We start from the raw sequence: 27,656 nt of genomic DNA, 5'->3' as shown, positions 1-27,656 counted from the left end.
GGACTACCTTTACCTTTTAAGGACATTCTACTGATAACTAAGTAGAGAGACTGTATTATTTTGCTATGAGTTTGCATGTCGTTGTGTAAAGAAGACTCGTCGGAGATATTGTTTGTTGTACATTGGTGAGAGCAATTCCTCTGGTTTTTGTGTGTGTTTTTGACCTATCGTGAATAGAACTATATTTTTGTTTCTACGTAAAGCAACAGACTCACAGAAATGCTGGACCACACCAACAACCACCATGTCAGACTACAAAGAGAAGCCATTGAAATCCACAAGCATGTGGACAATTTCAACAGAAAGGAAGAGACCATGAAAATGAACAAAATCTGGCTACCAGTATTAAAAAACTCTAAAATTACAACAGCAAAACAACAGAGAGGAAACAACCAGGCACATCTTAACACCTCTCAACAAAAGATTTTCCCAGGCTCAGCCAGGCCTTCAAATGCTAATGAAGGGCATCAGTTGAAATATTCACACCTAGCTCCAGCAGAGAACAGCTCTTTGCCCCACCACAGCCATTCCACAGATATATAATCCATTGTCCTAATTCCAACAGACCTCACTACCTCTGAGGATGCTTGCCATAGTTGCAGGCGAAACGTCAGGAGAAATGCCTCTAGAACATGGCCATATAGCCCGAAAAAAACCCACAAGAACCTAGTGATTCCAGCCATGAAAGCCTTCGACAATACATTAGACTCGTGTATTTTTTGAGTTTTTATCACACTGAGAGTAAAAGGGGCTGAGACATTATGCAGGCTACTAATGCTACTCGGAGACACCTCGCCATCCTTTTCCCCACTCTTCTTATTTATTATTATTTCTAGTATTCCTACCCTGTCTCTTTTCTACCCCCGAAGGGGGACTCAGGACGCTTACATTTAGTAACGATATAATTCCACTACATAACAATTACAATAGTATAACCACAATTAAAGACTTAAAGCAATCATTAAAAACAGTACATACAGTACATAGTTTTTGAGTTCTGTTAATCCCACAAACAAACATTACATTTGTATTTATATAGATATAATGGTATAGTACAATATAGTAATATTAATACTGATATTGTTCTATGCTAATAATATAATATATTGTATTTATATATATATATATATATATATATATACATATCTCATAAGCTGCTCTGAGTGCCCCTTCGGGGTAAGAAGGACGGCATATAAATGTCGTAAATCAATAATAATAATAATAATAATAATAATAATATAATAATAATAATAATTATAAATGAAACTTTATTTATACCCTGCTACCATCTCCCCAAGGGATTTGGTGCGGCTTACATGAAGCCAAGTCCACAACGCATCAATAAACAAAATATCAAATAAAACAATCAATACAATACAATTCATAAAACATAACAAAATCTATATAAATAAAAATGTAATGTTCGTCTGTGGGATTAACAAAACTCAAAAACCACTGGATGAATTGACACCAAATTTAGACACAAGACACCTATCAGGCCAACGAGTGACCATCACTCATAAAAACACTGAAAAACACAGCAGAAGGGACTTAGAAAGCCAAAAACAACAACAACCAAAAGTACATTGCAACGCATGCGCAAAACCACAGATATATACAAATATATACAGAAATATACACACACATATGCACACACAAAACACATACACAGAAAGGGGGAAGGAAGAAGGGGAGAGAAAGAAGGAGAGAAGGAAAGAAAGAAAAGTAGAGAAGGAAGGAAGGAGAGAAGGAAATAAAAAGTGAAAGAGGGAGGGAGGAGAGAAAGAACAAAAGAGAGAAAGAGGGAGGGAAGGAAGGAAGGAAGGATGGAACCAAAGAGCAAAGGAAGCGAGAAAAGAAACAGGTAGAGAAGGAAGAAAGAAGAAGGGAAAGAAAAAGAGGGAAGGAAGGAGAGAGGGAAGGAAGGAGAGAAAGAGGGAGGGAAGGAAGAGAAAAAAGCAACAAGGAAGGATGGAACCAAAGAGCAAAGGTAGAGAAGGAAGAAAGAAGGGAAAGAAAAAGAGGGAAGGAAGGAAAGAGAGGGGGAAGGAAGAGAGAAAAGCAACAAGGAAGGATGGAACCAAAGAGCAAAGGAAGCGAGAAAAGAAACAGGTAGAGAAGGAAGGAAGAAGAAGGGAAAGAAAAAGAGGGAAGGAAAGAAGGAGAGAAAGAAAGGAGCAGAGAAAGTGGGAGGGAAGAAAGAAAGGAAAGAGACAAGGAAGGATGGAACCAAAGAGCAAAGGAAGTGAGAAAAGAAACAGGAGAGAAAGAAAGGAGCAGAGGAAGAGGGAGGAAAGGTTGGCCACAGTAACACGTGGCAGGTACAGCTGGTAAATAAATAAATATCAAGGCAAAAAACCCACAATATCTGCTTTCAACTGGGTTATCTGAGTCCACGCTGCCATATATTCAAAGCAGATAATGTAGGATTTTATTCAACTGTGTGGAATGGGCCTTAGAAGAATCAAGGAGGAAAGAAGGATAGAGAAAGGAAGGAAAGAAAGAGAAAAAGAGGCAAGAGACTGAGAAAGGAAGGACAGTAAATTAAAGAGCAACAGTCAGAAAATAGGGGAATTCCAGACAGGAAACAATCAAATTACCAGTTAAGACCTCCCAACAAAGGATTCCCCCCCAGGCAGCAACCAGCCAGGTTTTGAAGCTGCAGGGCTATTCAATGCTAATCAAGATGGTGAATTACAACATTCTCACCTGCCTCTACATTATTCCACAGATATATCAACCCAATTTTCCTAGTTTCCAACAGACCTCACAACCTCTGAGGATGCCTGCCGTAGATGCGGGCAAAATGTCAGGAGAGAATGCTTCTGGAACATGGCCAGACAGCCCAGAAAACTCATAAGGAAATGCCAGAAAAATGATGACAATTCAGTCAAGGAGGAAGTTACAAAAAAAGGCTCTTCGACAGGGAAGATGGAGTGACAGCACTCTCCTGTGGCTGGAACCAAGCACAGCCTCCATGACGTTGAAGATTGGAACGCCTAGATATACCTCTATCTATGTCTGTCTTGTCAGTGTATCACGGCATTGAATGTTTGCCATGTATGTGTTCTGTGATCTGCCCTGAGCCCCCTTCGGGGTGAGAAGAGTGGAATATAAATATTGTAAATGAATAAATAAATAAAATATTAGAATATTATTCTTAAATAATTGCTTATTACTATAATTAATTAATTATTATCATTATTAGTATCATTATTATTGGGCTCCTGGTCTAATATTATTTTCATTAAATTTATTATTAAATGTAACATTAAATGTTTTAATAAATGTATTATTAAATATATAAGCATAAGAATAATTTGTCATATATAATATTACTTTATATCAGTATATTACTTTTATATTATTCTATTATAAAGTAAAGGTAAAGGTTTTTATTTATTTATTTATTTATTTAAAAATTTTCTATACCGATCTTCTCACCTACAAGAGGGACTCAGATCCGGTTCACGACATGTGTTCATGTACAAAAATACAAACCACACAATGCATCATCATTACACAATTAAAATCATATTACAATACAACATCGTCATCAACACAATCCCATAGCCATGTCGTCAAAGCATTCCTGGTCATAATTCACAGTTATTCATTCTCCTTCCATGTGGACCAAAGTTGACTCAGTTATCAAAGGCCGCATTCCATAGCCAAGTCTTTGTTAGCTTCCTGAACATCAGGAGGGAGGGAGCAGTTCTAATCTCCTGTGGGAGGGAGTTCCAAAGCCGGGGAGCCACCATCGAGAAGGCCCTGTCTCTCGTCCCCACCAACCGCGATTGTGACAGTGGTGGGATCGAGAGCACCCCCCCCCCGGAAGATCTTAAAGACCTTGATGGTTCGTAGGGGACAATCCGTTCGGAGAGGTAAACAGGGCCAGAGTTGTTTAGGGCTTTGTAGGTCAAAACCAGCACTTTGAATTGTACTTGGAAGCTAATCGCCAGCCAGTGGAGCTGGCGTAACAGAGGGGTTGTATGCTCCTTGTACCCAGCACCCGTTAGAAATCTGGCTGCCGAGCGTTGGACTAGCTGCAGCTTCCGGGCAGTCTTCAGAGGCAGCCCTACGTAGAGAGCGTTGCAGTAATCTAAAAGGGGTGTAACCAAAGCGTGGACCACCGTTTTCCCCTGACATTAAGTCCAGTCATGTCCGACTCCGGGGTGTGGTGCTTATCTCCATTTCTAAGCCGAAGAGCCAGCCTTGTCCGTAGACACCTCCAAGGTCATGTGGCCGGCATGACTGCATGGAGCGCCGTTACCTTCCCGCCAGAGCGGTACCTATTGATCTACTCACATTTGCATGTTTTCGAACTGCTAGGTTGGCAGAAGCTAGGGCTGACAACGGAAGCTCACGCCGCTCCCCGGAATCGAACCTGAAACCTTTTGGCCAACAAGCTCAGCAGCTCAGCGCTTTAACCCACTGTGCCCTTGCCATAAACAAGCAGTTTCCTTGGCAGTCCAAACGGACTCAGTCTTCAGCTTCAGGATGCTGCATAACCACTCCCAGCAACAGCCAAAGGTTTCTTCCATCAGGCTAAGCCAGGATTCGAACCTGCGACCTTTCAGTCAACAAGCTCAGCAGCTCAGCGCTTTAACCCACTGAGCCACCAGGGACTCCCCATTATTCTATTATACTACATGTTATTTTATATTATATCATTACTATTTTATTACATATATTTATTATTATATTATACATATTTTATATCTATATCTTGTCGTTTTATTATGTTATTATTTCATATTATTGTATTACAATATTATTATTACATTATAATTATTAAGTAATTATTATCTGCTTCCTCTTTCCAGGAGAAGCCTATTTCTTGGAGGAGTTTCTTCCTACTAATCAAACAGAGGAGGTGGGACAGGAAGTGACACGGCCCTGGCTGCTCCAGATCTCCCCGCCCCCTCCCCCTCATGAGCTGGAAGGGGAGGGGCTTAAGGAGGAAGGGGGCGGGGCCACAACCACCACCGCCTTCCAGGCAGAAGCAACACAAAGTAAATAATCTATATTATCTATATTATATTATATTACAATATTATGCATTATAATTATTATTTTCCATTATTAGTATATTATATAATCCTTTAAGATAATAATAATAATAATAATAATAATAATAATAATAATAATAATAATAGGAATTCCCTTCAACAAAACTCGAGGAGATCTCACTAGGAATCACCAACACGGCTTTATGGTGGGCGCCTCCTTAAGGAATGCAGATGGCCAACTCTATGGTAATTCCTTCCTTCCTTCCAGGTCATTGTGGGGTCAACTTCTTTGACCCGGAAGGGTATATTGACTCAGGGGACTACCCTCCGCTGCTCCGGGGCGAATTCCTAGAGTGTACCTACAACGTCACCGTCTACACCGGGTACGGGGTTGAGCTCCAGGTCAGTATTATTATTGTTATTTATATTATTATTAGCTTGGGGTTATTTGAGAAAGGCATTGCTTGTTTGTGATCCAAATTGGGTCTAGATCCAGTGTCAGGAGTTTCAGTGGATGTGGGTGAATTACAAATCCCATATGCAAGTCCCATTTTAGATGATCCATCCTCCTCCCTACTGCATCAGGATTTAGAGTGGGTCATAGGGGATCTGTGTTCCAAGGTAGGTCTTGATCAGTCATTGGTGTGGGTCGCAGTGGTCTCAGAAAGTGAGTTAAGGTACTGCAAGTCCCATCTTCCATAGTCTGTTCTCCTCCAAACCTCACCAGAATGTTGAGTTGGCCATGTGGGCTCTCTGTACCAAGTTTGGTTTTTATTGGTATTTGGATGAGTGTCGCTGTGGTCTCAGGAAGTGAGTGATGGTACTGCAAGTCCTATCACCCATCGTCCGTCCTCCTCCAAACAGCGCCGGGATGTAGAGTGGCTCATGGGGGCTCTGTGTGTCAACTTTGGTCTTGATTGGTCATTGGATGAGGGTTGCAGCTGTCTCGCGAAGTGAGTGAAGGTACTTGTAATCCCATCATCCATGGTCGGTCTTCCTCGAAAGTGCACCAGGATGTAGAGTGGGTCATGGAGGCTCTGTGTGTCGAGCTTGGTTTTGATCAGTCATTGGTGAGGGTCTCAGTTATCTCAGGAAGTAAGTGAAGTTACTGCAAGTCCCATCATCCATCTCCAAATTCTTCGAAACCACACCAGAATGTAGAGTGGGTCATGCGGGCTCTCTGTGTGAATTGTGGTCCTGATCCATCATTGCTGAAAGTTGTAATGGTCTCAGGAAGGTAGTGCAGGTATTGCAAGTCCCATCGTCCATGGTGCATCCTCCTCCAAACCACAGCAGGATGTAGAGTGCGTCATGGAGACTCAGTGTGCCAAGTTTGGTCTTTATCGGTAATTGGATGAGGGTTGCAGTGGTCTCAGGAATTGAGCAAAGGTACTGCAAGTCCCATAATCCATGGTCCATCCCCGGCCAAACTACACCAGGGTGTAAAGTGGATCACGAGAGTCCCATCGTCCATAGTCTGTTCTCCCCCAAACCTCACCAGAATGTTGAGTTGGCCATGGGGGCTCTCTGTGCCAACTTTGTCTTAATTGATATTTGGAGGAGTGTCGCTGTGATTTCAGGAAGAGAGTGAAGGTACTGCAATTCCCATCATCCATGGTCCACCCTCCTCCAAACTGCAGCAGGATGTAGATAGGGTCATGTGGGCTCTGTGTGCCAAGTTTGGTTTTGATCAGTCATTGATCAGGGTCGCAGTGGTTTCAGTAAGTGAGTAAAGGTACTGCAATTCCCATCATCCATGTTCCACCCTCCTCCAAACTGCAGCAGGATGTAGATAGGGTCATGGGGGCTCTGTGTGCCAAGTTTGGTCTTTATCAGTCATTGGATCAGGGTCGCAGTGGTTTCAGTAAGTGAGTAAAGTTACTGCAATTCCCATCATCCATGGTCCACCCTCCTCCAAACTGCAGCAGGATGTAGAGTGGGTCATGGGGGCTCTGTGTGCCAAGTTTGGTCTTTATCAGTCATTGGATCAGGGTCGCAGTGGTTTCAGTAAGTGAGTAAAGTTACTGCAATTCCCATCATCCATGGTCCACCCTCCTCCAAACTGCAGCAGGATGTAGAGTAGGTCATGGGGGCTCTGTGTGCCAAGTTTGGTCTTGATCAGTCATTGATTAGGGTCGCAGTGGTTTCAGTAAGTGAGTAAAGGTACTGCAAGTCCCATCATCCATGGTCCACCCTCCTCCAAACTGCAGTAGGATGTAGAGTAGGTCATGGGGGTTCTGTGTTGCAAGTTTGGTCTTGATCAATCATTGGTGAGGGTCGCAGTGGTCTCAGGAAGTGGGTGAAGGTACTGCACCAGGATGTAGAGTGGGTCATGGGGGGTCTGTGTGCCATGTTTGATCCAGGTTAGTTATGTATGGAGATTGCACCTCTGCCACCTACACACATTATCACTTTTATTATGTGTATAGATAAATTATTATTGTATTTAATATTATTATATTATTTTATTCAATATTCAATATTGTTATTATATATTCTACTATATAATTATTATTATTAATATCATCATCACCAGGTGAAGAGCGTGAACCTGTCAGAGGGAGAGGTGCTGTCCATCGGCGGGTGGGCACCTGCTGCTGACCGCTGGGCAGTGCTGGCCAACCAGAGCCTGTTGGTAGAAGGCCAGGTCATCCGCAGCTTGACCAACACCATCTCTGTCTTCTTCCGGACCTTCCCAGATGATGCCATGGGCACCTTCCAGCTCCACTACCAAGGTAATATTGTGTGTGTGTGTGTGTGTGTGCGTGCAAGCGAAAATAAGAGTGTGAAAATGGTAGTGAAAAAATCATGGAAAAAAATAGTGAAAAGTTGTGAATCCATGCTGGCAGGAGCTCAACCCACACTCCCACACTGATTGGCGAGTTCTTGTGAAAACTATAGTGTATGTGTGAAAATAATAGTGAGAATAATAGCTGTGTGTCTGCACTGCCGGGAGTTCAACAGACTTTGATACCGCTCTTGATTGGTGGGGGTCTTGTGAAAACTATAGTGCACTATGAGTGTGAAAATAATAGTGCAAAATAGCAGTGCAGTTGCACCATCAGGAGTTCAACCGCATCAATACAGCCTTGGACCAATGGAATATTGTGCAAATAATACTTGTTGAAGTAACAGTGGAAACAGCCATTGTGGAAATAATAGTGAAAATAGTCATGTGTTCGCACTGTCAGAGTTTAACTCACATTGATACTGCTCGTGATGGATGGGTTCTTGTGAAAATAATACATGTGAAAATAGTTGTCCGTCTGCACCACCAGTGTTTAACCCACATCGACACAGCTCCTGATAGATAGGTACTTGTGAAAATAATGCCTGTGAAAATAATATTGAAAAAAGTTGTGCATTTGCACATTAACCCACATTGATAGTGCTTTGGATTCATGGATTCTTGTGAAAATAATACTTGTGGTGAAAAAAATAGTCGTGTGCCTGCGCTTTTGGGAGTTCAATCTACATCAGTGCCACTCCTGGTGGATGGATTCTTGTGAAAATCATACATGTGAGAATAATAGTGAAAACATTAAGTGTGAAAATAATACTGAAAATAGATGTGCCTTCACGTTGGTAAAGCACATTGGTAAAGCTCCTGATGGATGGATTCCTGTGAAAGTAATATGTGTGAAAGTAAGAGTGAAAGCAATATGTGCGAAAACTGTGACGTAATGTAAAATAAACCATGTGTGGTTCACATTGGATCAGGTGACACACTGCCTTGCCAGAGAAAGAAAATACCATGCAGGTGAACAATGAAGAACAAGTAGTTTGCTCTTCATAAATCCAGAACAACATATGTACAATGTGGTCAGTTGTAATGTCCTTTTATGAGAAATTCAAAATAGTCCTTTGTCCATGTGGATAAACTTCTTCAGCAGCTCATGACACACACACACTCATTGATTCCTTGCATGCTCCAACGAAAACAATACCTGTGAAAATAACCTGTACTCACATTGATACCACTCCTGGTGGATGGATTCTTGTGAAAATAACACAGGCAAACATAATAGTGAAAATAGTTGTGTGGCAGCACCGTCGAGAGTTAACCCACATTGACCCCACTCCTGATAGATGGATTATTGTGAAAATAGTATGAGGGAAAATAAGCAGTGTATGCGTGTGAAAATGATAATGAACTATAACTGTGCATCCACACCAGCAGAGTTTAAGCCATACCAATATTGGTCCTGGTGGACAGATTCTTGTGGAAATAATAGTGAAAAAATAGCAGTGCGTCCACACTGTGGAGTTTTAACAATCATTATTTATTTTGCAGTGTTTGTGCTGAGCTGCAGCTTCCCCCGGCGGCCAGAGAACGGGGAGGTGACGGTGCTGAGTCTCCACCCAGGTGGAGTGGCCCGCTTCCATTGCCACCTGGGCTACGAGGTCGAGGGGCCCGCCGTCACCATTTGCACCAATGCCTCCCGCCCCTATTGGAGTGCACCCCAGCCCCTCTGCACAGGTAAGGGACGTAAACCAACCATGCAAATGGCAGTCGTGCAAAGGAGCTTCACACCTAGTCGAGCAAATGAGTTTCTCAGTCAGTCGGAGTCCCCTGGGGACCACTTGGCTCTTCAGCTAGCCTCCCAGGAGAGGAAGAAGTAGAAGAAGCACAGACCGGCTACAGTGGAGGCCACCCTGGCCATGCTGCTCGATGCCGTGGCTGCAGCTTCCTTCCAACAAGAGCTACCCATGGTGGGACATCACATTCACCGAGGGTGTGGCCCTGCTTTCTCTAAAGACAGCCCACCCCCTGCAACGGACCAATACCATGCCCTCCCTATCCTCGCCCCGGTGAGGTCGGAAGTGTGGTCCCGGAGACACAGAATCAAGACCACGACTTCGTGCTCAGCCACTCCTACTGCCGTTGTGAGCCGGATCTGCTCCCTCTTGGGGTGAGCCACACCACCCAGGAACTGCCCTCCCCCGGAGCCACCCCAGGACTGTCAGGACTCCACGGGGTCATCCTGTATACACAGCCCCAGTTTCCTTTGCCGCCTAGGAGGCACGTATCCCAGGAACTATGGGAGGTCTCCTACAGCCATGTTTCAGTCCTGGAGTTCCAGGCTCGGCGATGAGTCCAGGAGAACTCCCAAGCTGCAAACCCGTGTCTTCAGGTGGAATGTAACCCCTTCCATCCAACACAGGCTGCAACCCTATGCCCTGTTTGGCCTTTCAACTGACCAGGATCTGCTCCCTCTTGGGGTGAGCCACACCTCACAGGGACTGCCCTCCCCCAGAGCCACCCCAGGACTGTCAGGACTCCAAGGGATCATCCTGTATACACAGCCCCAGTTTCCTTTGCCGCCTAGGAGGCACGTATCCCAGGAACCATGGGAGGTCTCCTATAGCCATGTTTCAGTCCTGGGGTTCCAGGCTCTGCAATGAGTCCAGGAGAACTCCCAAGCTGCAAACCCATGTCTTCAGGTGGAATGTAACCCCTTCCATTCAACACAGGCTGCAACCCTATGCCCTGTTCGGCCTTTCAACTGACCAGGAGGACCTCTTTCTTGTCTGGATTCAATTTCAATTTGTTCGCCCTCATCCAGACTGTCACAGCTGCCAAGCACTGGTTCAGGACCTGAACAGCCTCCTTAGCAGCAGGTGGGATAGAGTGATAAAGCTGAACATCATCTGCGTACAGATGACATCGAACTCCAAAACTCCGGATGATCTCTCCCAGCGGCTTCATGTAAATGTTAAACAACATGGGGGACAATACTGATCCCTGTGGGACCCCAGAAGTCTGTGGTTGTGAGGTTGAGCAGGTGTCCCCCAGCAACACCTGGGAACGTCCCTCCAGGAAGGACCAGAGCCACTGCAGAACAGTACCTCCGAGTCCCATTCCCGTGAGGAGCCCCAGAGGGATATTGTGGTCAATGGTATTGAAGGCCGCTGAGAGGCCCAGTAGAACCAACAGGGACACACTCCCCCGTCTAGCTCCCAGCGTAGATCATCTACTAAGGCGACTAAGGCTGTCTCGGTACCATGTCCCGGCCAAAAGCCAGACTTCTCCGGGTCTAGATAATCAGTGTCTTCCAAGAACACCTGGAGTTGTGAGGCAACCACATGTTCCAGGACTTTGCCCCAAAAGGGGAGATTGGAAACTGGCTGAAAGTTCTCATGCCGTTCTTACACTATTGCATGTTTTCACCTTTGCACTCACTTGTGCAAAGATAACATTGTGGTTCTTTCACTTTTGTACTTTCTTGTGTGAGGTGTACACCTTTTTGCACATGCTTGTGTAAAAGGCTTACATTTTCCATTTCTTTCTACAGCTCCATGCGGGGGCCTGGTGCGCAACGCAACTGTGGGTCGGATCTTGTCTCCAACGCAAATGGTGAACAACATGAGCTGCGAATGGAGCATCATGGCCCCAAAAACAGGGCAGAAGCTGCACCTCCACTTTGAGAAAATGGCCCTGCAGCCAAGCAGAGGGCAGAGGTAATGAATTAATAAATAATAATATTACATGATATCTTTATTAATAATGTATTTCATAATGTATGTAATAATATATTTTAAATAATAATATAATTAATATTTAATAATACTATTTGTAATTTTATAATAATGTGTTTAGTAACTTATTTGATAATATCTAATAATATATTTAATAGTAATAATACATTTATAATAGTATATTTAAAATATGTAATAATATATTTAAAATAATATATGTAACATAATATTTAATACCTTATTTAATAATAACATTTAATAGTAATTATATTACTATTTAATAATAGTAATATAATTAGTAATAGTAATAGTAATAATTATATTTAATAATATATTTAATAATTATTGTATATTTAATAATGTATTTAATAATAATATATTTAATTTAATGTAATAATATTTCAAAACTTTTAAACAGGCTGGATGGCCATCTGTCAGGGGTGCTTTGAATACAATTTTTCTGCTTCTTGGCAGAATGGGGTTGGACTGGATGGTCCATGAGGTCTCTTCCAACTCTAGGATTCTATGATTTAATAATAACAAATTTGATAATGATAATATATATTTAATAACTAGCTGTCCCCTGCCACGCGTTGCTGTGACCCAGTCTGGTGATCTGGAAAATAAATAAAAGAAAGTTTCTAATATATTGAATTTCTTTATGCTTGTGGATAAATAGTACTTCTTGTTGTTTTTTTGTCAGTGTTGATGTAGAGATTGTCTGGTTTGCCTACTCTGGTGCATGGAACATATTATTGTCCTTCTTTAGGGTTCCCTTTCAAATACTATATCTGTGTGTGTGAAGCATATCTATCTATATCTATGGCTGGATGGCTCTTTGTCAGAAGGGCTTTTATTTACATTTTCTTGCCCTGGTGAAGGGAGTTGGACTGGATGGCCTTAAGTATTTTCTGTTGGTCATGGGGGTTCTGTGTGGGAAGTTTGCCCCATTTCTGTCATTGGTGGGGTTCAGAATGCTCTTTGATTGTAGGTGAACTATAAATCCCAGTAACTACAACTCCCAAATGTCAAGTTCTATTTCCCCCAAACTCCATCTGTGTTCATATTTGGGCATATGGAATATTCACGCCAAGTTTGATCCAGATCCATCATTGTTTCAGTCCACAGTGCTCTCTGGATGTAGGTGAACTACAACTCCCAAACTCAAGCTCAATGCCCACCAATCCCTTCTAGTGTTTTCTGTTGGTCATGGGAGTCCTGTGTGTCACCTTTAGTTCAATTCCATCGTTGGTGGAGCTCAGAATGCTCTTTGATTGTAGGTGAACTATAAATCCCAGCAACTCCAACTCCCAAATGACAAAATCAAATTTTTGGAGTGATGGTCACTCCTTGGGTTAGTAGGTGTCTTGTGGCCAAATTTGGTGTCAATTGAGTTCTGTTAGTCCCACAAACGAACATTGCATGTTTTATTTATCTATATAAATAAAAATGTAATGTTCGTTTGTGGGATTAACAGAACTCAAAAACCACTGGGCGAATTGACACCAAATTTGGACGCAAGACACCTAACAACCCAATGTATGTCCTTCACTCATAATCCCCCCCCAAAAAAAATACAGTGGAAAGGACTTAAAACCCCCAAAAAGCCAAATGACAAAAAGCTAAATGACGATTCAGAAAAAAGGGAAGAGGGAGGGGAGGAAGGGGAGAAAGAAAGAAGGAAGGAGAGAAGGAAACATGGAAGCAAAGAGTGAAGGAAGGAAGGAAAGAGAGAAGGAAGCATGGAAGCAAAGAGCGAAGCAAGGAAGGAAAGAGGTAGAGAAGGAAGAAAGGAGAGAAAAAGGAAAAGAAAAACGGGGAAGGAGAGAAAGAGAGAAGGAAGGAAGGAGAGAAGGAAAGAAAAGGGAAAGAAAGAGGGAGCGAAGGAAGAAGGGAAAGAAAGAGAAAGGGGGGGAGGAAGGAAAGACAGAAGGATGGAAGCAAAAAGCAAAGGAAGAAAAGAGGTAGAGCAGGAAGAAAAGAGAGAAAGAGGAAAAGAGAAAGGGGTAAAGAAAGAAGGAAAGAGAGAAGGAAGCAAAAGGGGAGTGAAGGAAGAAGGGAAAGAAAGAGAGAAAGAGGGAGGGAGGAAAGGAAAGAGAGAAGGAAGCATTGAAGCAAAGAATGAAGGAAGGAAAGAGGTAGAGAAGGAAGAAAGGAGAGAAAGAGGAAAAGAAAAAGGACGAAGGAAAGAAAGGGGGAAAGAAGGAAGAAAGGAGAGAAGGAAAGAAAAAAAAGGAAAGGGAGCATTGGAAAGAGGGGGAAAGGAAGAGAAAGAAGAAAGGAGAGAAATAGGAAGGGAAGAAAAGGAAAGACAGAAGGAACGATGGAAGCAAAAAGTGAAGGAAGGAAAGAGGTAGAGAAGGAAAAAAGGGGGGGAAAGGGAAGGAAAAGAAAAAGGGGAGGAAAGAGGTAGAGAAGGAAGGAAGGAGAAAAGGAAAGGAAAAAAGGGAACGAAGGAAGGAAAGAAAGGGAGTGAAGGAAGGAGCGAAAGGAAAAAAAGAGGGAGGGAAGTTTGGCCACAGCAACGCATGGCGGGTACAGCTAGTATAGATAATAATAATGATCACCATTATTTCTCTTATTCTTCAGGCTGCAGGTTTTCGATGGGAACTCCTCCTCCTCTTCGCTGATCTTTGACTCAGCAAACAATCCCATGATTCCCTTTGAGGGGCTGATCAGCCAAGGCGACGCTCTCACCCTCATCTTCTTCCAATCCAATGGAGAACAGGAAGGAGAAACAGGAAACCCTGTTTTCAACATCCACTTCGAAGGTCATTATGAGATTGTCCATTATTACCGTATATACTCGAGTATAAGCCGGGTTTTTCGGACCCTTTTTAGACTGGCAGTGTGGTGTGCATGTGCGGGCAAGGGAGAGAGAGTGAGGCTGGAGGAAGGCTCGCACCAGCAAGTCCCTTCAAGGCATGGGGGTTCTGTGTGGGAAGTTCTATCTTTGGTGGGGTTCAGAATGCTCTGTGATTGTAGATGAACTATAAATCCCAGCAATGACAACTCCCAAATGTCAAGATCTATTTTCCCCACACTCCGCCAGTGTTCACATTCGGGCATATTTGAGTATCCATGCCAAGTTTGGTCCAGATCCATCATTGTTTGAGTCCACAGTACTCTCTGGATGTAGGTGAACTACAACTCCCAAACTCAAGGCCAGTGCACACCAAATCCTTCCAGTATTTTCTGTTGGTCATGGGAGTTCTGTGTGCCACGTTTGGTTCAATTCCATCGTTGGTGGAGTTCAGAATGTGTATATGTGTATGTGGGGGGAATTCACCTAGATTTATCGCTGCTGTAGGTACTGGGATTTATAGTTCGCCTGCAATCAAAGAGCTGTCTGGACCTCATCAATGAAGGACCTGGAACTAACTTGGCACACAGAACCCCCATGACCAAGAAAAAACGCTGGAGGACTTTGGAGGGATTTATAGGAGTTGTAGTTCACCTACATCCAGAGAGCACTGTAAATGTAAACAATGAATCTGGGCCATATTTGGCACACATACCCAATATACCCAAATTTGAATACTGGTGGATTTGGGGTGGAATTGACCTTGATATTTGTTAGTTGTAGTTACTGGGATTTACAGTTCATCTGTAATTAAAGAGCACTCTGAACCCCACCGATGATGGGCTGGGACCAAAATTGGCACAGAGAATCCTCGTGACCAACTGAACATACTGCAGGAGTTTGGAGGGTGGGGAGGGTATTGACCTTGATTTGGGAAGTTGTAGTTCACTTGTGTCCAGATAAACAGTGCTCCCTCGACAATTGACCGGGGCCAAATTTGGCACAGAAAAGCACCATGACCAACAGGAGAAGTTTGGGGGAAAGGGAGTTATAGTTCACCTGCATCCAGAGAAACAGTGACCCTCACGGACAATGAACCTGGACCAAACTTGGCACAGAGAAGCACCATGACCAACAGGAGAAGTTTGGGGGAAAGGGAGTTATAGTTCACCTGCATCCAGAGAAACAGTGACCCTCACGGACAATGAACCTGGACCAAACTTGGCACAGAGAAGCACCGTGAGCAACTGAACATACTGCAGGGATTGCGGGGAATTGACATTGATTTTGGAAGTTGTAGTTCACCTGCATCCAGAGAGCACTGAACCCAGACATAGACGGATCTGGCCCAAATTTGGCACAAAGACTCAACACAGCCAACTAACTGTGAATACTGACAGGTGTTGTGGGAAGATTGGCTTGGGAATCTGGGAGTTGTAGTTCACCCTCATCCAGAGAGAATGAAGCCCAACCGACAACGGATCTGGACCAATCTTGGAACACAGAACCAACACTACCAATTATGAATACAGAGAGCACTACAGCCAGATGATGATGTGCCTGGCCCAAACTTGGCACACAGACCCAAAATGGCCAACTGTGAATACAGGCAGGGTTTGGGGATGATTGACCCATGATTCTGGGAATTGTAGTTCACCCACATCAAATGTCTTTTCCAAATAACCCGGGCATCGCCGGGTCCCCAAGCTAATAATAGTATGTATAATACTAATATTAAAAATACCTCTTTATCTCTCCTTTAGCCTTTGAGCGCGGCCACTGCTACGAGCCTTTCATCCAGAACGGGAACTTCACGACCTCGGATCCCACCTTTGACCTGGGGGCGGTGGTGGAGTTCACCTGTTACCCGGGTCACGACCTTGAGCAAGGTCCTGCCTCCATCCAGTGTGTCAACCTCCGCGAACCACACTGGAATGACACTGAGCCCCTCTGCAGAGGTCAGTACATTATATATTATTATTACATTTTATTTTAATGTTACATGTGATATTTTGTATTACAATATTTTAGCATTTTAATTTTATTACAATTTATATATTATATAATATATATATACTTTTATATTTTATTAGTATTGTTTTTTTATATTTTAGTATTATATTATTCATACTTTATTATAATTTATATTATACTAGCCGTCCCCTGCCACACCTCGCTGTGGCCCACTGTGGTGGTCATGGGGGTTCTGTGTGGGAGGTTTGGCCCAATTCTATCATTGGTGGGGTTCAGAATGCTCTTTGTAGGTGAACTATAAATCCCAGCAACTACAACTCCCAAATGTCAAGATTCTATTTTCCCCAAACTCCACCAGTGTTCACATTTGGGCATATTGAGTATCCGTGTAGAGTTTGGTCCAGATCCATCATTGTTTGAGTCCACAGTGATCTCCGGATGTAGGTGAACTACAACTCCAAAACCAAGGACACTGCCCACCAAACCCTTCCAGTATTTTCTGTTGGTCATGGGAGAACTGTGTGCAAAGTTTGGTTCAATTCCATAGTTGGTGGGGTTCAGTATGTTCTTTGATTGTAGGTGAACTATAAATCCCAGCAACTACAACTCCCAAATGACAAAATCATAATGTTTTGAGTAATGATCACTCCTTGTATTGTGAGACGTTGTGTTGCCAAATTTGGTGTGATTTCATTCATTGGTTCTTTTGTTTTTAAGTTACTCATTATGACCAGAGCATTTATATATATATATAGATATGTTATATATTTAATTTTATGTATTTTAGCACTCAAGCTGGTCGCAGCGGCCTGTGGAAGTAGGAGCCAATCAGAAAGCTGCTACATACAAACATTGACTTTTATTATATATAGAAGATATAGATAGATAGATATAGATTATGGATATTATTATTATGTTACTGTACATTCTTTAATATTATGTATTATATTATTTAATACTTTTAGTATATATTTATTTTATTATGTTTATTTAATATTATATGTATAATATATTATTATGTTATTGTATGTTATTTAATATTATGTACTATTATTTTATTTGTTCTTATTATTATTTCCTATGTTCTGTCTTGCAGCCTCCTGTGGTGGTGAGCTGACGGGCGGCTCTGGGGTGATCCTGCCTCCCGATTGGCCGGAAGAGCCCTTTTACCCCGCCCCCTCCTTCTCCTCCTCATCCAATCCTGTTGCGGAGAGGGGGCGGGGCTGCATCTGGAGGATTCATGTCTCTCTGGAGAGGAGAGTTCGACTTGACATTCAGCTGTGAGGAGGGCGCTATTTTGTGCCATAGAGTTGACTTCCTTTTGGGACCTAGAGAAGGCTCCAATCCAGAACAGGAGGACCTGTAGATTTAGAATAGAGATAAAAATAATTATATAATATAGATACAATAATATTAATTAATTAATAATTATAAAATATAGATACAATAATAAAAATAAATTATATAATATAGATAAAATAATTATATGTGATACATAAAATAATATATAAAATAATACGAATAATTATATAATATTGATAAATAATAATTATTAATGATACGTAAAATAATAAATCAAACAATGATGTAATATAGATATAATAATTATATAATTATATAATATAGATACAATAATATTAATTAATAATTATATAATATAGATACAATAATAAAATAAATTATATAATATAGAGAAAATAATTATATGTGATACATAAAATAATATATAAAATAATATGAATAATTATATAATATTGATAAATAATAATTATTAATGATACATAAAATAATAAATCAAACAATGATGTAATATAGATATAATAATTAATAATTATATAATTATATAATATAGATACAATAATAATAATATTAATTAATAATTATATAATATAGATACAATAATAAAAATAAATTATATAATATAGATAAAATGATTATATGTGATACATAAAATAATATATAAAATAATATGAATAATTATATAATATTGATAAATAATTATTAATGATACATAAAATAATAAATCAAACGATGATGTAATATAGATATAATAATTAATAATTATATAATATAGATACAATAATAATAATATTAATTAATTAATTATATAATATAGATACAATAATAAAAATAAATTATATAATATAGATAAAATAATTATATGTGATACATAAAATAATATATAAAATAATACGAATATGTAATATTGATAAATAATAATTATTAATGATACATACAATAATAAATCAAACAATGATGTAATATAGATATAATCATTAATAATTATATAATTTAGGTAAAATGTTGATAATATAAGATAGATAATATGTTAATAATTATTATATAATATAGATAAAATAATAATGATATACTATATTTATTATATTATTATTATCATCGTCTATCCTAAGCCTGCATTTCCTCACTCGTCAAACAGGTGTCTATGCTGCCAATTGGTTTTCCCAATGCATTTCCTTGCTATTTCTCTCCTATCTAGTTGATGTCTGTGCTGTTGCCAATGGTGTGTGTATGTATATATGTGTGTGTGTATAGTATTACTTACTATATTATTATATTATATATTGCATTTTATTTATATTTTATATTTAATATATTATTATCTATCCCAAGCCTGCATTTCCTCACTCATCCAGCAGGTGTCTCTGTTGCAGCCAATGCCATTTCCTTTTCCTGTCTCTCCCTCTCTTTCTGGTAGGTTGAACTTGAGCGGGAGCGACCTGCTGTTGATCTTTGATGGGGATGACCTGGGGTCCCGCCCCCTGGGCCACTTCCTGGGGTCATCCCCGCCGGGGTCACAGAGGCTCTACACGTCTTCACCCGACCTCACCGTTCAGTTCCACTCCGACCGAGGCCCTGCCCACAAGGCATTCATCCTCACCTACACTGGTCAGTCGCTTGGGATATTATCGATCGGTTATTGGTTATTGATTGGTTTTTGGTTATTGGTCTGTCGATTGTTGGTTATTGAGTGATCAGTTACTGGTTATTGATCTATCATTGGATTCTGATCAATTATTGGCTATCAACTTGTTATTATATATTTTATTAAATTATTATTATTTTATTGTTATTGGATGATCAGATATTGGTTATTGATTGATTATTGGATTCTGATCAAATATTGGTTATTGGTCGACTGGTTATTTTATATTTTATTACATTTATTATTGTTTTATTTTTATTGATTATTGAATGATCCGTTATTGGTTATCAATAAATTATTGGTTATTGATCTACTGGTTATTTTATATGTTATTCATTATCGTATTAATTTTAGTATTTTGTTATATATATTATATTTTATATTTGATTTTATACATTTTGTAGTGTATCAATATGCAGGAAGGTAATGGCACTACATGCAGTCATGCCCTTGGAGGTGTCTACAGGCAACGCCGGTTCTTCGGCTTAGAAATGGAGATGAGCACCAACCCCCAGAGTCAGACATGACTGGACTTAATGTCAGGGGAAAACATTTACCTATTGGTTATGAATCAATCAATTATTGATTATTGATTTATTTTGTGTCAAATTGATTTATCTATAATTGGTTACTGGTCAATAAGTTACGAGTTATTCATCAATCGGTTATTGGCTGACTACTGGTTATTGGTCGATAGGTTATTGATGAATTGGTTATTGATCAATCGATTAATTGGTTATTGATCAGTCAATTATTGTTATTGATAGATCCATTATTGCTTACTGATTGATCGATTATAGGTTATTGATGGATCTATTATTGGTGATTGAGTGATCCATTATTGATCGATCAATTTTAGGTTGTTGATCAGTTATTGATTCTTGGTGGATTGATTATTGGTTATGGATCGATCGGTTATTGGTTTCTGATACAATAAATTATTGGTTATTAGTCAATCCATTATTGCTTATTGATCAGTCAGTTATTGGTTATTGATTGATTATTGAGCATTCGAGTATTGGTCATCAATCAGTTACTGGTTATTGTTTTCTCTCCCTTTCTTTCCACCAGAGGTGCCCCATAATGACTCATGCCCGGACCTGCCAGAGATCCAGAATGGGTGGAAGACGACGTCCCATGCAGAGCCCAATGTACGAGGGGCAAAGGTCACCTACCAGTGTGACCCCGGGTACGACATCCTCGGCCCAGAAACCCTTGTCTGCGGGCCCAACCTTGCCTGGAGCAGCCCACCGCCCTTCTGCGAAAAGAGTGAGCAGAAGATATGCATGATGATATAAAATAATAAGAATATGGTAATGTAATAATATAATTTAATATAATAATATAATATAATACTTATTTCATTAAATGTAATATAGTAATATAGTTAATTATTTTATTCATTGTAATATGAATAAAATTATAATAGTTATAATAATATAATAATAGTATAATATATATCATAGTAAAATATAATAATAATAAACTTTATTTGTACCTCGCCACCATCTCCCAAATGGGGACTCGGGGCGACTTACATGAGGTTAATCTCCAAAAGCGCAGCGGAAGAGCCAGGTTTTGAGGTTCTTTTGAGATTGAACCAAACTTGGTACACAGGACTCCCATGACCAACAGAAAATCCTGGAAGGGTTTGGTGGACATTCACCTTGAGTTTGGGAATTGAAGTTCACCTACATCCAGAGAGCACTGTGGACTCAAACAATGATGGATCTGAACCAAACTTGGCACAAGCACTCAATATGCTCAAATATGAACACAGATGGAGTTTGGGGAAAATAGACCTTGACATTTGGGAGTTGTAGTCACTGGGATTCACAATTCCATCTACAATCAAAGAGCATTCCGAACCCCACCAATGACAGAATTGGGGCAAACTTCCCACGCAGAACCCCCATGACCAACAGAAAATACTTAAGGCCACCCAGTCCAACTCCCGTCATCAAGTCAAGAAAACATAATCAAAGCCCTCCTGACAAAGAACCATTCAGCCATAGACATAGATAGATAGACAGATAGATAGATAGATAGATAGATAGATAGATAGATAGATAGATAGATAGATAGATAGATAGATATTATTCACACACAGAGAGATATAGATTTGAAAGGGACCCCTAAAGAAGGACAATTATATGTTGCATGTTCCTGAGTGGGTAAATCAGACAATCTCCACATCAACACTGACAAAGAAACAGCAAGAAATACCATTTACCCACAAGCATAAAGAAATTACATATATTAGAAACCAACACTTTCTCATTATTTTATTTTCCAGATCACCAGACTGGGCCACAGCAACGCGTACCAGGGGACAGCTAGTAATATATAATACAGTAAAATATATTAATATAATCATATAGTAATATAACAATATAGTAAAATATAATAATATATTAATGAATGTACTATAATTTGTATTATAATATGTTATAGGGATGCCCTATGGGATTCCTCTCTCTTTGTCTCTCTCTGCATTAGTCATGTACTGTACGGATCCCGGGGAGGTGGCGCATGCGACGCGGCTGATCTCGGACGCCGGCCTGCTGGTGGGCACCACCATCCAGTACACCTGCGTGCCCGGCTTCGTCCTGGAGGGCAGCAGCGCCCTTCTTACCTGCTACAGCCGCGAGACCGGCACCCCTTCCTGGACCTCCCGCCTGCCCTCCTGCGTCCGTGAGTAGGCCCCACTCCTAGTCAGGCCTCCAAGACAGTTGGGCACCCACCCCGCACAACGCCCACTAGGCCACGTTTTCATCTCAGGGGTGTGGCCTAGCAGAGAGGAGAAAGCCTTCTAGCCATAATTTTGGACTTAAGCCCCACCCCCAGCTGCAGGAAACCTATGGGGAGGGAATATGCAAATAAAGGGGTGGAGTGCAGCCAGTAGAAAGTAATCTAGGCTGCCCTAGGCCCCACCCACTGGCTGCAGGGAACCTATGGGAAGACGGAATGCAAATGAAGGTGGAGTGAGTCCTGAAAGACTTTCTCCTGACTGCTAGGCCTCACTCACCCTCCCTCCACCTTCATTTGCATCCTCTCTTCCCATAGGTTCCATGCAGCTGGTGCTTGGGGTCTAACACAGCCAACAAGGCTTTCTACTGGCTGCCAGGCCTCCCGTTATTTGCATGCCTGCTTCCCATAGGTTCCCTGCAGCTGGAGGCGGGGCCGAAGGCATAGTGAGGCCTAGAAGGCTTTCTCCTGACTGCTAGGCCTCACTTATCTCCAGCAGCTTCCTAATGAATTCTAATAGGCTTTCTAATAATAGTAATATTTCTATACCCCGCCACCATCTCCCCGAAGGGACTCAGGGCAGCTTACAAGGTGACAAGCCCAAAAATACAGATTAAAACACACACAATTAAAAAATAAGATAAGATAAAATCAACCGCAACATTAGAAAAACATTACAATCACGTTACGCGTTTTAAAAACAGACTCAGGGCAGCTTACAAGGCGACAAGCCCAAAAATACAGATTAAAACACACACAATTAAAAAAATAAGATAAAATAAAATCAACCGCAATGTTAGAAAAACCTTACAATCACGTTACATATATTAAAAACAGTATCATGGCTGAAAGAATAAGTGTTGAGTGCGGAAGGATCAGGGAATTTATTTATTTTTATTTATTTCAAATATTTGTACCCCACCCTTCTCTACCCCCGAAAGGGGACTCAGGGCAGCTTACAGGCAGCAACAATTCATATACAAACAGGTAAAATAAGAGTTACATAATAAATAAAACATTAGATTAAAAACCATTTAAAATAGTGCAAATTGAATTAGTTGGCCATGTCTAAGTCCGAGTTCTACAATCAACAACTTTTAATCCGAAGCCTGTCCATAGTCCATTTTCCATAGCATTGTCGTAATTTTATTGTCAGCCTGGTATCCAAATGCCTATCCGAATGCCTGGTCCCATAGCCACATCTTCAACTTTTTCCTGAAGGAAAAGAGGGAAGGCGTTCACCTAATTTTGCTGGGGAGCGAGTTCTACAGGTGGGGAGCCACTGCCGAGAAGGCCCTGTCTCTCGTCCCCACCAAGGGCATTTGCGACGAAGGTGGGATCGAGAGTAGGGCCTCCCCAGAAGGTCGTAAGTTTTGAGGTGGGACGTAAGGGGAGATATGTTCGGACAAGTAAGCTGGACCAAAACTGTATAGGGCTTTATAGGTCAAGACCAGCACTTTGAATTGTGCTTGGAACTGGACCAGCAGCCAGTGGAGCTGACATAACAGGGGTGGTATGCTGCAATTGTTCCTAAACAGAGCCCAGGGAAAGTGCAAGGTGCGCTTCAAATTAAGGTCATAGCTGGAAGGGTAACGTCCTTAGGCATTTACAGTAACAGGATTACAGATGGGAGGGCCAAGGAAAGTGCAAAGAGCTATGGCGAGATCGATCCAATTCTCTGGTGAAACCGCCTAATCACAGCGGAACATCCAAATTTTAAACTCCTTTGGACTCTTAATAGGCTTTCTATTGACTGCTAGGCCTCACTTCTCTTCAACAGCTTTCAACTGTCTTCTAATAGGCTTCCTATTGACTTCTAATAGGTTTCCTACCGATTGCTAAGCTTCAATTCTCTTCAACAGCTTCCTATTGACTTCTAATAGGTTTCCTATTGACTCCTAATTGGCTTTCTATTGACTGCTAGGCCTCACCTCTCTTCAACAGCTTCCTATTGACTTTTAATAGGCTTTCTATTGACTGCTAGGCCTTACTTCTCTTCAACAGCTTCCTATTGACTTCTAATAGGCTTTCTGTTGACTCCTAATAGGCTTTCTATTGACTGCTAGGCCTCATTTCTCTTTAACAGCTTTCAACTGTCTTCTAATAGGCTTCCTATTGACTTCTAATAGGCTTCCTACTGATTGCTAAGCTTCAATTCTCTTCAACAGCTTCCTATTGACTTCTAATAGGCTTCCTTTTAACTTCTAATTGGCTTTCTATTGACTGCTAGGACTCACCTCTCTTCAACAGCTTCCTATTGACTTTTAATAGGCTTTCTATTGACTCCTAATAGGCTTCCTACTGACTGCTAAGCCTCACTTCTTTTCAGCAGCTCCCTATTGACTTCTAATAGGCTTTCTGTTGACTCCTAATAGGCTTTCTATTGATTGCTAGGTCTTACTTCTCTTCAACAGCTTTCAACTGTCTTCTAATAGGCTTTCTATTGACTCCTAATAGGCTTCCTATTGACTGCTAGGCCTCACTTCTCTTCAACAGCTTCCTATTGACTTCTTATAGGCTTTCTGTTGACTCCTAATAGGCTTTCTATTGACTGCTAGGCCTCACTTCTCTTCAGCAGCTTCCTATTGACATCTAATAGGCTTTCTATTGACTCATAATAGGCTTTCTATTGGCTGCTAGGCCTCACTTCTTTTCAACAGCTTCCTATTGACTTTTAATAGGCTTTCAGTTGACTCCTAAGAGGCTTCCTATTGCCTGCTAGGCCTCTTCATTAGCTTCCTATTAACTTCTGATAGGTTTTCTGTCGACTCGTAATAGGCTTTCTATTGACTGCTAAGGCTTAGTTCTCTTCAGCAGCTTCCTATTGATTTCTCTTCCTATTGACTTCTAATAGGCTATCTATTGACTTCTAATAGGTTTTCTCCTGACTGCTAGGCCTCACTTCTCTTCAACAGCTTCCTATTGACTTCTAATAGGCTTTCTGTTGACTACTAACAGGCTTTCTTTTGACTGTTAGGCCTCACTTCTCTTTAACAGCGTTCAACTGACTTCTAATAGGCTTTCTATTGACTTCTAATAGACCTCCTACTGAAAGATAGTAGGAAGCCCATTAGGAGCTCATACAAGCCTAGCAGGTTCAGAATGCCCACTAGGCTGCATTTTCCCCTCAGGAGTACGGACTAGCGGACAGAAGAAAACCTTCTAGCTGTACTTTTGGACTTAGGCCCCGCCCCCAGCTACAGGTGACCTGTGGGGAGAGGACATGCAAATGAAGGGGAGGAGTGAGACTTAGCATTCAATAGAAAGCTCCTGAAGAGAAGTGAGGCTCTAGGCCCCGCCCCCAGCTACAAGGAGCCTATGGGAGAGAGGCATGCAAATGAAGGGGAGGGACCTCATAGCCTGACAGTCAATACAAAGCCCTCTATTACTTCTTTGGCTGTAGGCCCTGTGCCTTTTTCCTTTTAGTGCTTTTCTCCTGAGGCTCCACCCCTTCTTCCCTCAAGATATGTCCTTTTAGGCCCCACCTTTGGCTACAGGGAACCTTATTTTATTTTATTTATTTAGAAGTTTTATATATATTCTCACCTCGAACGAGGGAGTCAGGCCGGTTCACAACATGTGTTCAAATACAATAATATACAAAAACAACACAGTGCATCATCATTACAGCTTAAAATATAAGTACAGTAAAAACATCATCATCACATTACCCAAGCCAAGTCGTCAATACAGTCACAGTCACAGTTCATCATCTTCCTTCCATGAGGATGAAGGTTATAGATTCAGTCCCCAAATGCCACGTTCCAAAGCCAGGTCTTTATTAGTTTCCTGAAGGTCAGGAGGGAGGGAGCAGATCTAATCTCTAGTGGGAGGGAGTTCCAAAGCCGAGGAGCCACCACCGAGAAGGCCCTGTCCCTCGTCCCCACCAGACGTGATTGTGAAGGTGGTGGGATCGAGAGCAGGGCCCCTCCGGAAGATCTTAATAACCTTGATGGTTCATAGGGGAGAATCCGTTCGGACAGGTAAACTGGGCCGGAGTTGTTTAGGGCTTTATAGGTCAAAACCAGCACTTTGAATTGTGCACGGAAGCTAATCGGCAGCCAGTGGAGCTGGTGTAACAGAGGGGTTGTATGATCTCTGTACCCCACTCCTTTTAGCAATCTGGCTGCCGCTCGTTGGACTAACTGCAGCTTCCGGGCAGTCTTCAGAGGCAACCCCACGTAGAGAGCATTGCAGTAGTCTAGACAGGATGTAACCAGAGCGTGGACCACCGTAGCCAAGTCAGACTTCCCAAGGTACGGGCGCAGCTAGCGTACAAGCTTTAATTGTGCAAAAGCTCCCCTGACCACCACCGCGACCTGGGGTTCCAGGCTCAGTGGTGAGTCCAGGAGTCCTATGAGAGGGAGGCATGCAAATGAAGGGGAGGGGCCTCAAGAGAGTCAATGCAAAAGCCTCCCACCAGCTACAGGGAACCTATGGGAAGAGGACATGCAAATGACAGGGACACTTAGCAGTCAATAGACATTCTAGGCCATCCTGTGCCTTAGGCTCCGCCCAACAGCTGCAAGGAACCTATGGGAAACTGTCATGCAAATAAAGGGGGAGGAGTGAGGCCTAGCAGTCAATAGGAAGCCTATTGGAAGTCAATAGAAAGCTGAAGAGAAGTGAAGCCTGGTAGTCTGGAGAAAGCCTATTAGGAGTCAATAGAAAGCCTATTAGAAAGTGAATAGGAAGCTACTGGAGAGAAGTGAGGCCTAGCCATCATGGGAAAGCCTATTAGAAGTCAGTAGAAACCTGAAGAGAAGTAAGGTTTAGCAGTCAAGACAAAGCCTTCTAGGCCTTGCTTGTCAGCCATTTTGGGTATCTACTTCTTCAGAGAGGCCCTTTTGCACTGTGTTTCTCCGACTTGGCAGCGTCTATTTTGTTTCAGCGGAGGAGTCCCTGGCATGTGAGAACCCGGGCCTGCCGGAGAATGGCTACCAGATCCTGTACAAGCGCCTGTACCTGCCAGGGGAGTCGCTCACCTTCATGTGCTACGAGGGGTTCGCCCTTGAAGGGGAAGTGGCCATCCAGTGCACTCCTGGGGCACCCTCCAGGTGGAGTGGCCCCCTGCCCACATGCAAAGGTCAGTTGTCATTGTCGCTAAGGTTATCATGAGATGATGCTGCGACAGGAAAGGCCAATACAATATTTTTCTATATTATTATTATCATTACTTCATTTTTTTCCTTTCAGTCAATCAAGCCACATTCGAACGCGCCTTAGAAGGTGAGTCTGAGCTTCGACTTCCTGTATTACATTATATTATATTATTATTATTATTATTATTATTATTATTATTATTATTGCATTGAAGTGACCATAGGGTATTTTTTAAATTTAATATCATTATATTATTATCTTAAGTTTATTTGTATTGTATTATATTTTCATTAGATTATAATATATTATTTTTTATTATATTCTTAGATTATTACCATATATTTCTCTAATCATATAATAATTATATATATTGTATATAACAATAATATATTAATAGCACTAACATGATCTTAGAGTAGCCCAGGAGGGACCAGAACATTCCTAGACCTTCACTTCCTGTTTTGCAGTGGCGGCCACTTCCTTAGAAGGCGGCAACATGGCGCTGGCGATCTTCCTTCCTGTTTTGGTGGTCTCTGTACTCCTGGGTGGTGCTTACATCTACATCACAAGGTAATTGATTTAGACTGCCTTT

At 41.4% G+C, this 27,656-nt stretch overlaps 2 protein-coding genes across 2 annotated transcripts in view; both read left to right on the top strand.

Annotated features, from left to right (window-relative positions):
- MYO18B (myosin XVIIIB) overlaps positions 1-27,656 on the top strand; it is a 465,598-nt gene that overhangs the window by 115,708 nt on the left and 322,234 nt on the right. The window lies entirely within an intron of this gene.
- SEZ6L (seizure related 6 homolog like) overlaps positions 1-27,656 on the top strand; it is a 45,608-nt gene that overhangs the window by 15,098 nt on the left and 2,854 nt on the right. Inside the window, exons 2-15 of the mRNA XM_060784781.2 lie at positions 4,827-5,015; positions 5,281-5,414; positions 7,549-7,747; positions 9,307-9,492; positions 11,309-11,474; positions 14,082-14,263; positions 16,059-16,253; positions 17,366-17,549; positions 18,986-19,176; positions 20,285-20,482; positions 21,713-21,907; positions 26,853-27,047; positions 27,158-27,190; positions 27,532-27,634. Coding sequence (XP_060640764.2) covers positions 4,827-5,015; positions 5,281-5,414; positions 7,549-7,747; positions 9,307-9,492; positions 11,309-11,474; positions 14,082-14,263; positions 16,059-16,253; positions 17,366-17,549; positions 18,986-19,176; positions 20,285-20,482; positions 21,713-21,907; positions 26,853-27,047; positions 27,158-27,190; positions 27,532-27,634 — 2,350 coding nt within the window. The remainder of the gene's footprint in view (positions 1-4,826; positions 5,016-5,280; positions 5,415-7,548; positions 7,748-9,306; positions 9,493-11,308; positions 11,475-14,081; positions 14,264-16,058; positions 16,254-17,365; positions 17,550-18,985; positions 19,177-20,284; positions 20,483-21,712; positions 21,908-26,852; positions 27,048-27,157; positions 27,191-27,531; positions 27,635-27,656) is intronic.

The sequence above is a fragment of the Anolis sagrei genome, chromosome X (genome assembly GCF_037176765.1).
Source record: "Anolis sagrei isolate rAnoSag1 chromosome X, rAnoSag1.mat, whole genome shotgun sequence".
NCBI classification, from domain to species: domain Eukaryota; kingdom Metazoa; phylum Chordata; class Lepidosauria; order Squamata; family Dactyloidae; genus Anolis; species Anolis sagrei.
Note: the sequence above shows the minus strand (reverse complement) of the source record. Positions and strands in the feature narration are given on the sequence as shown.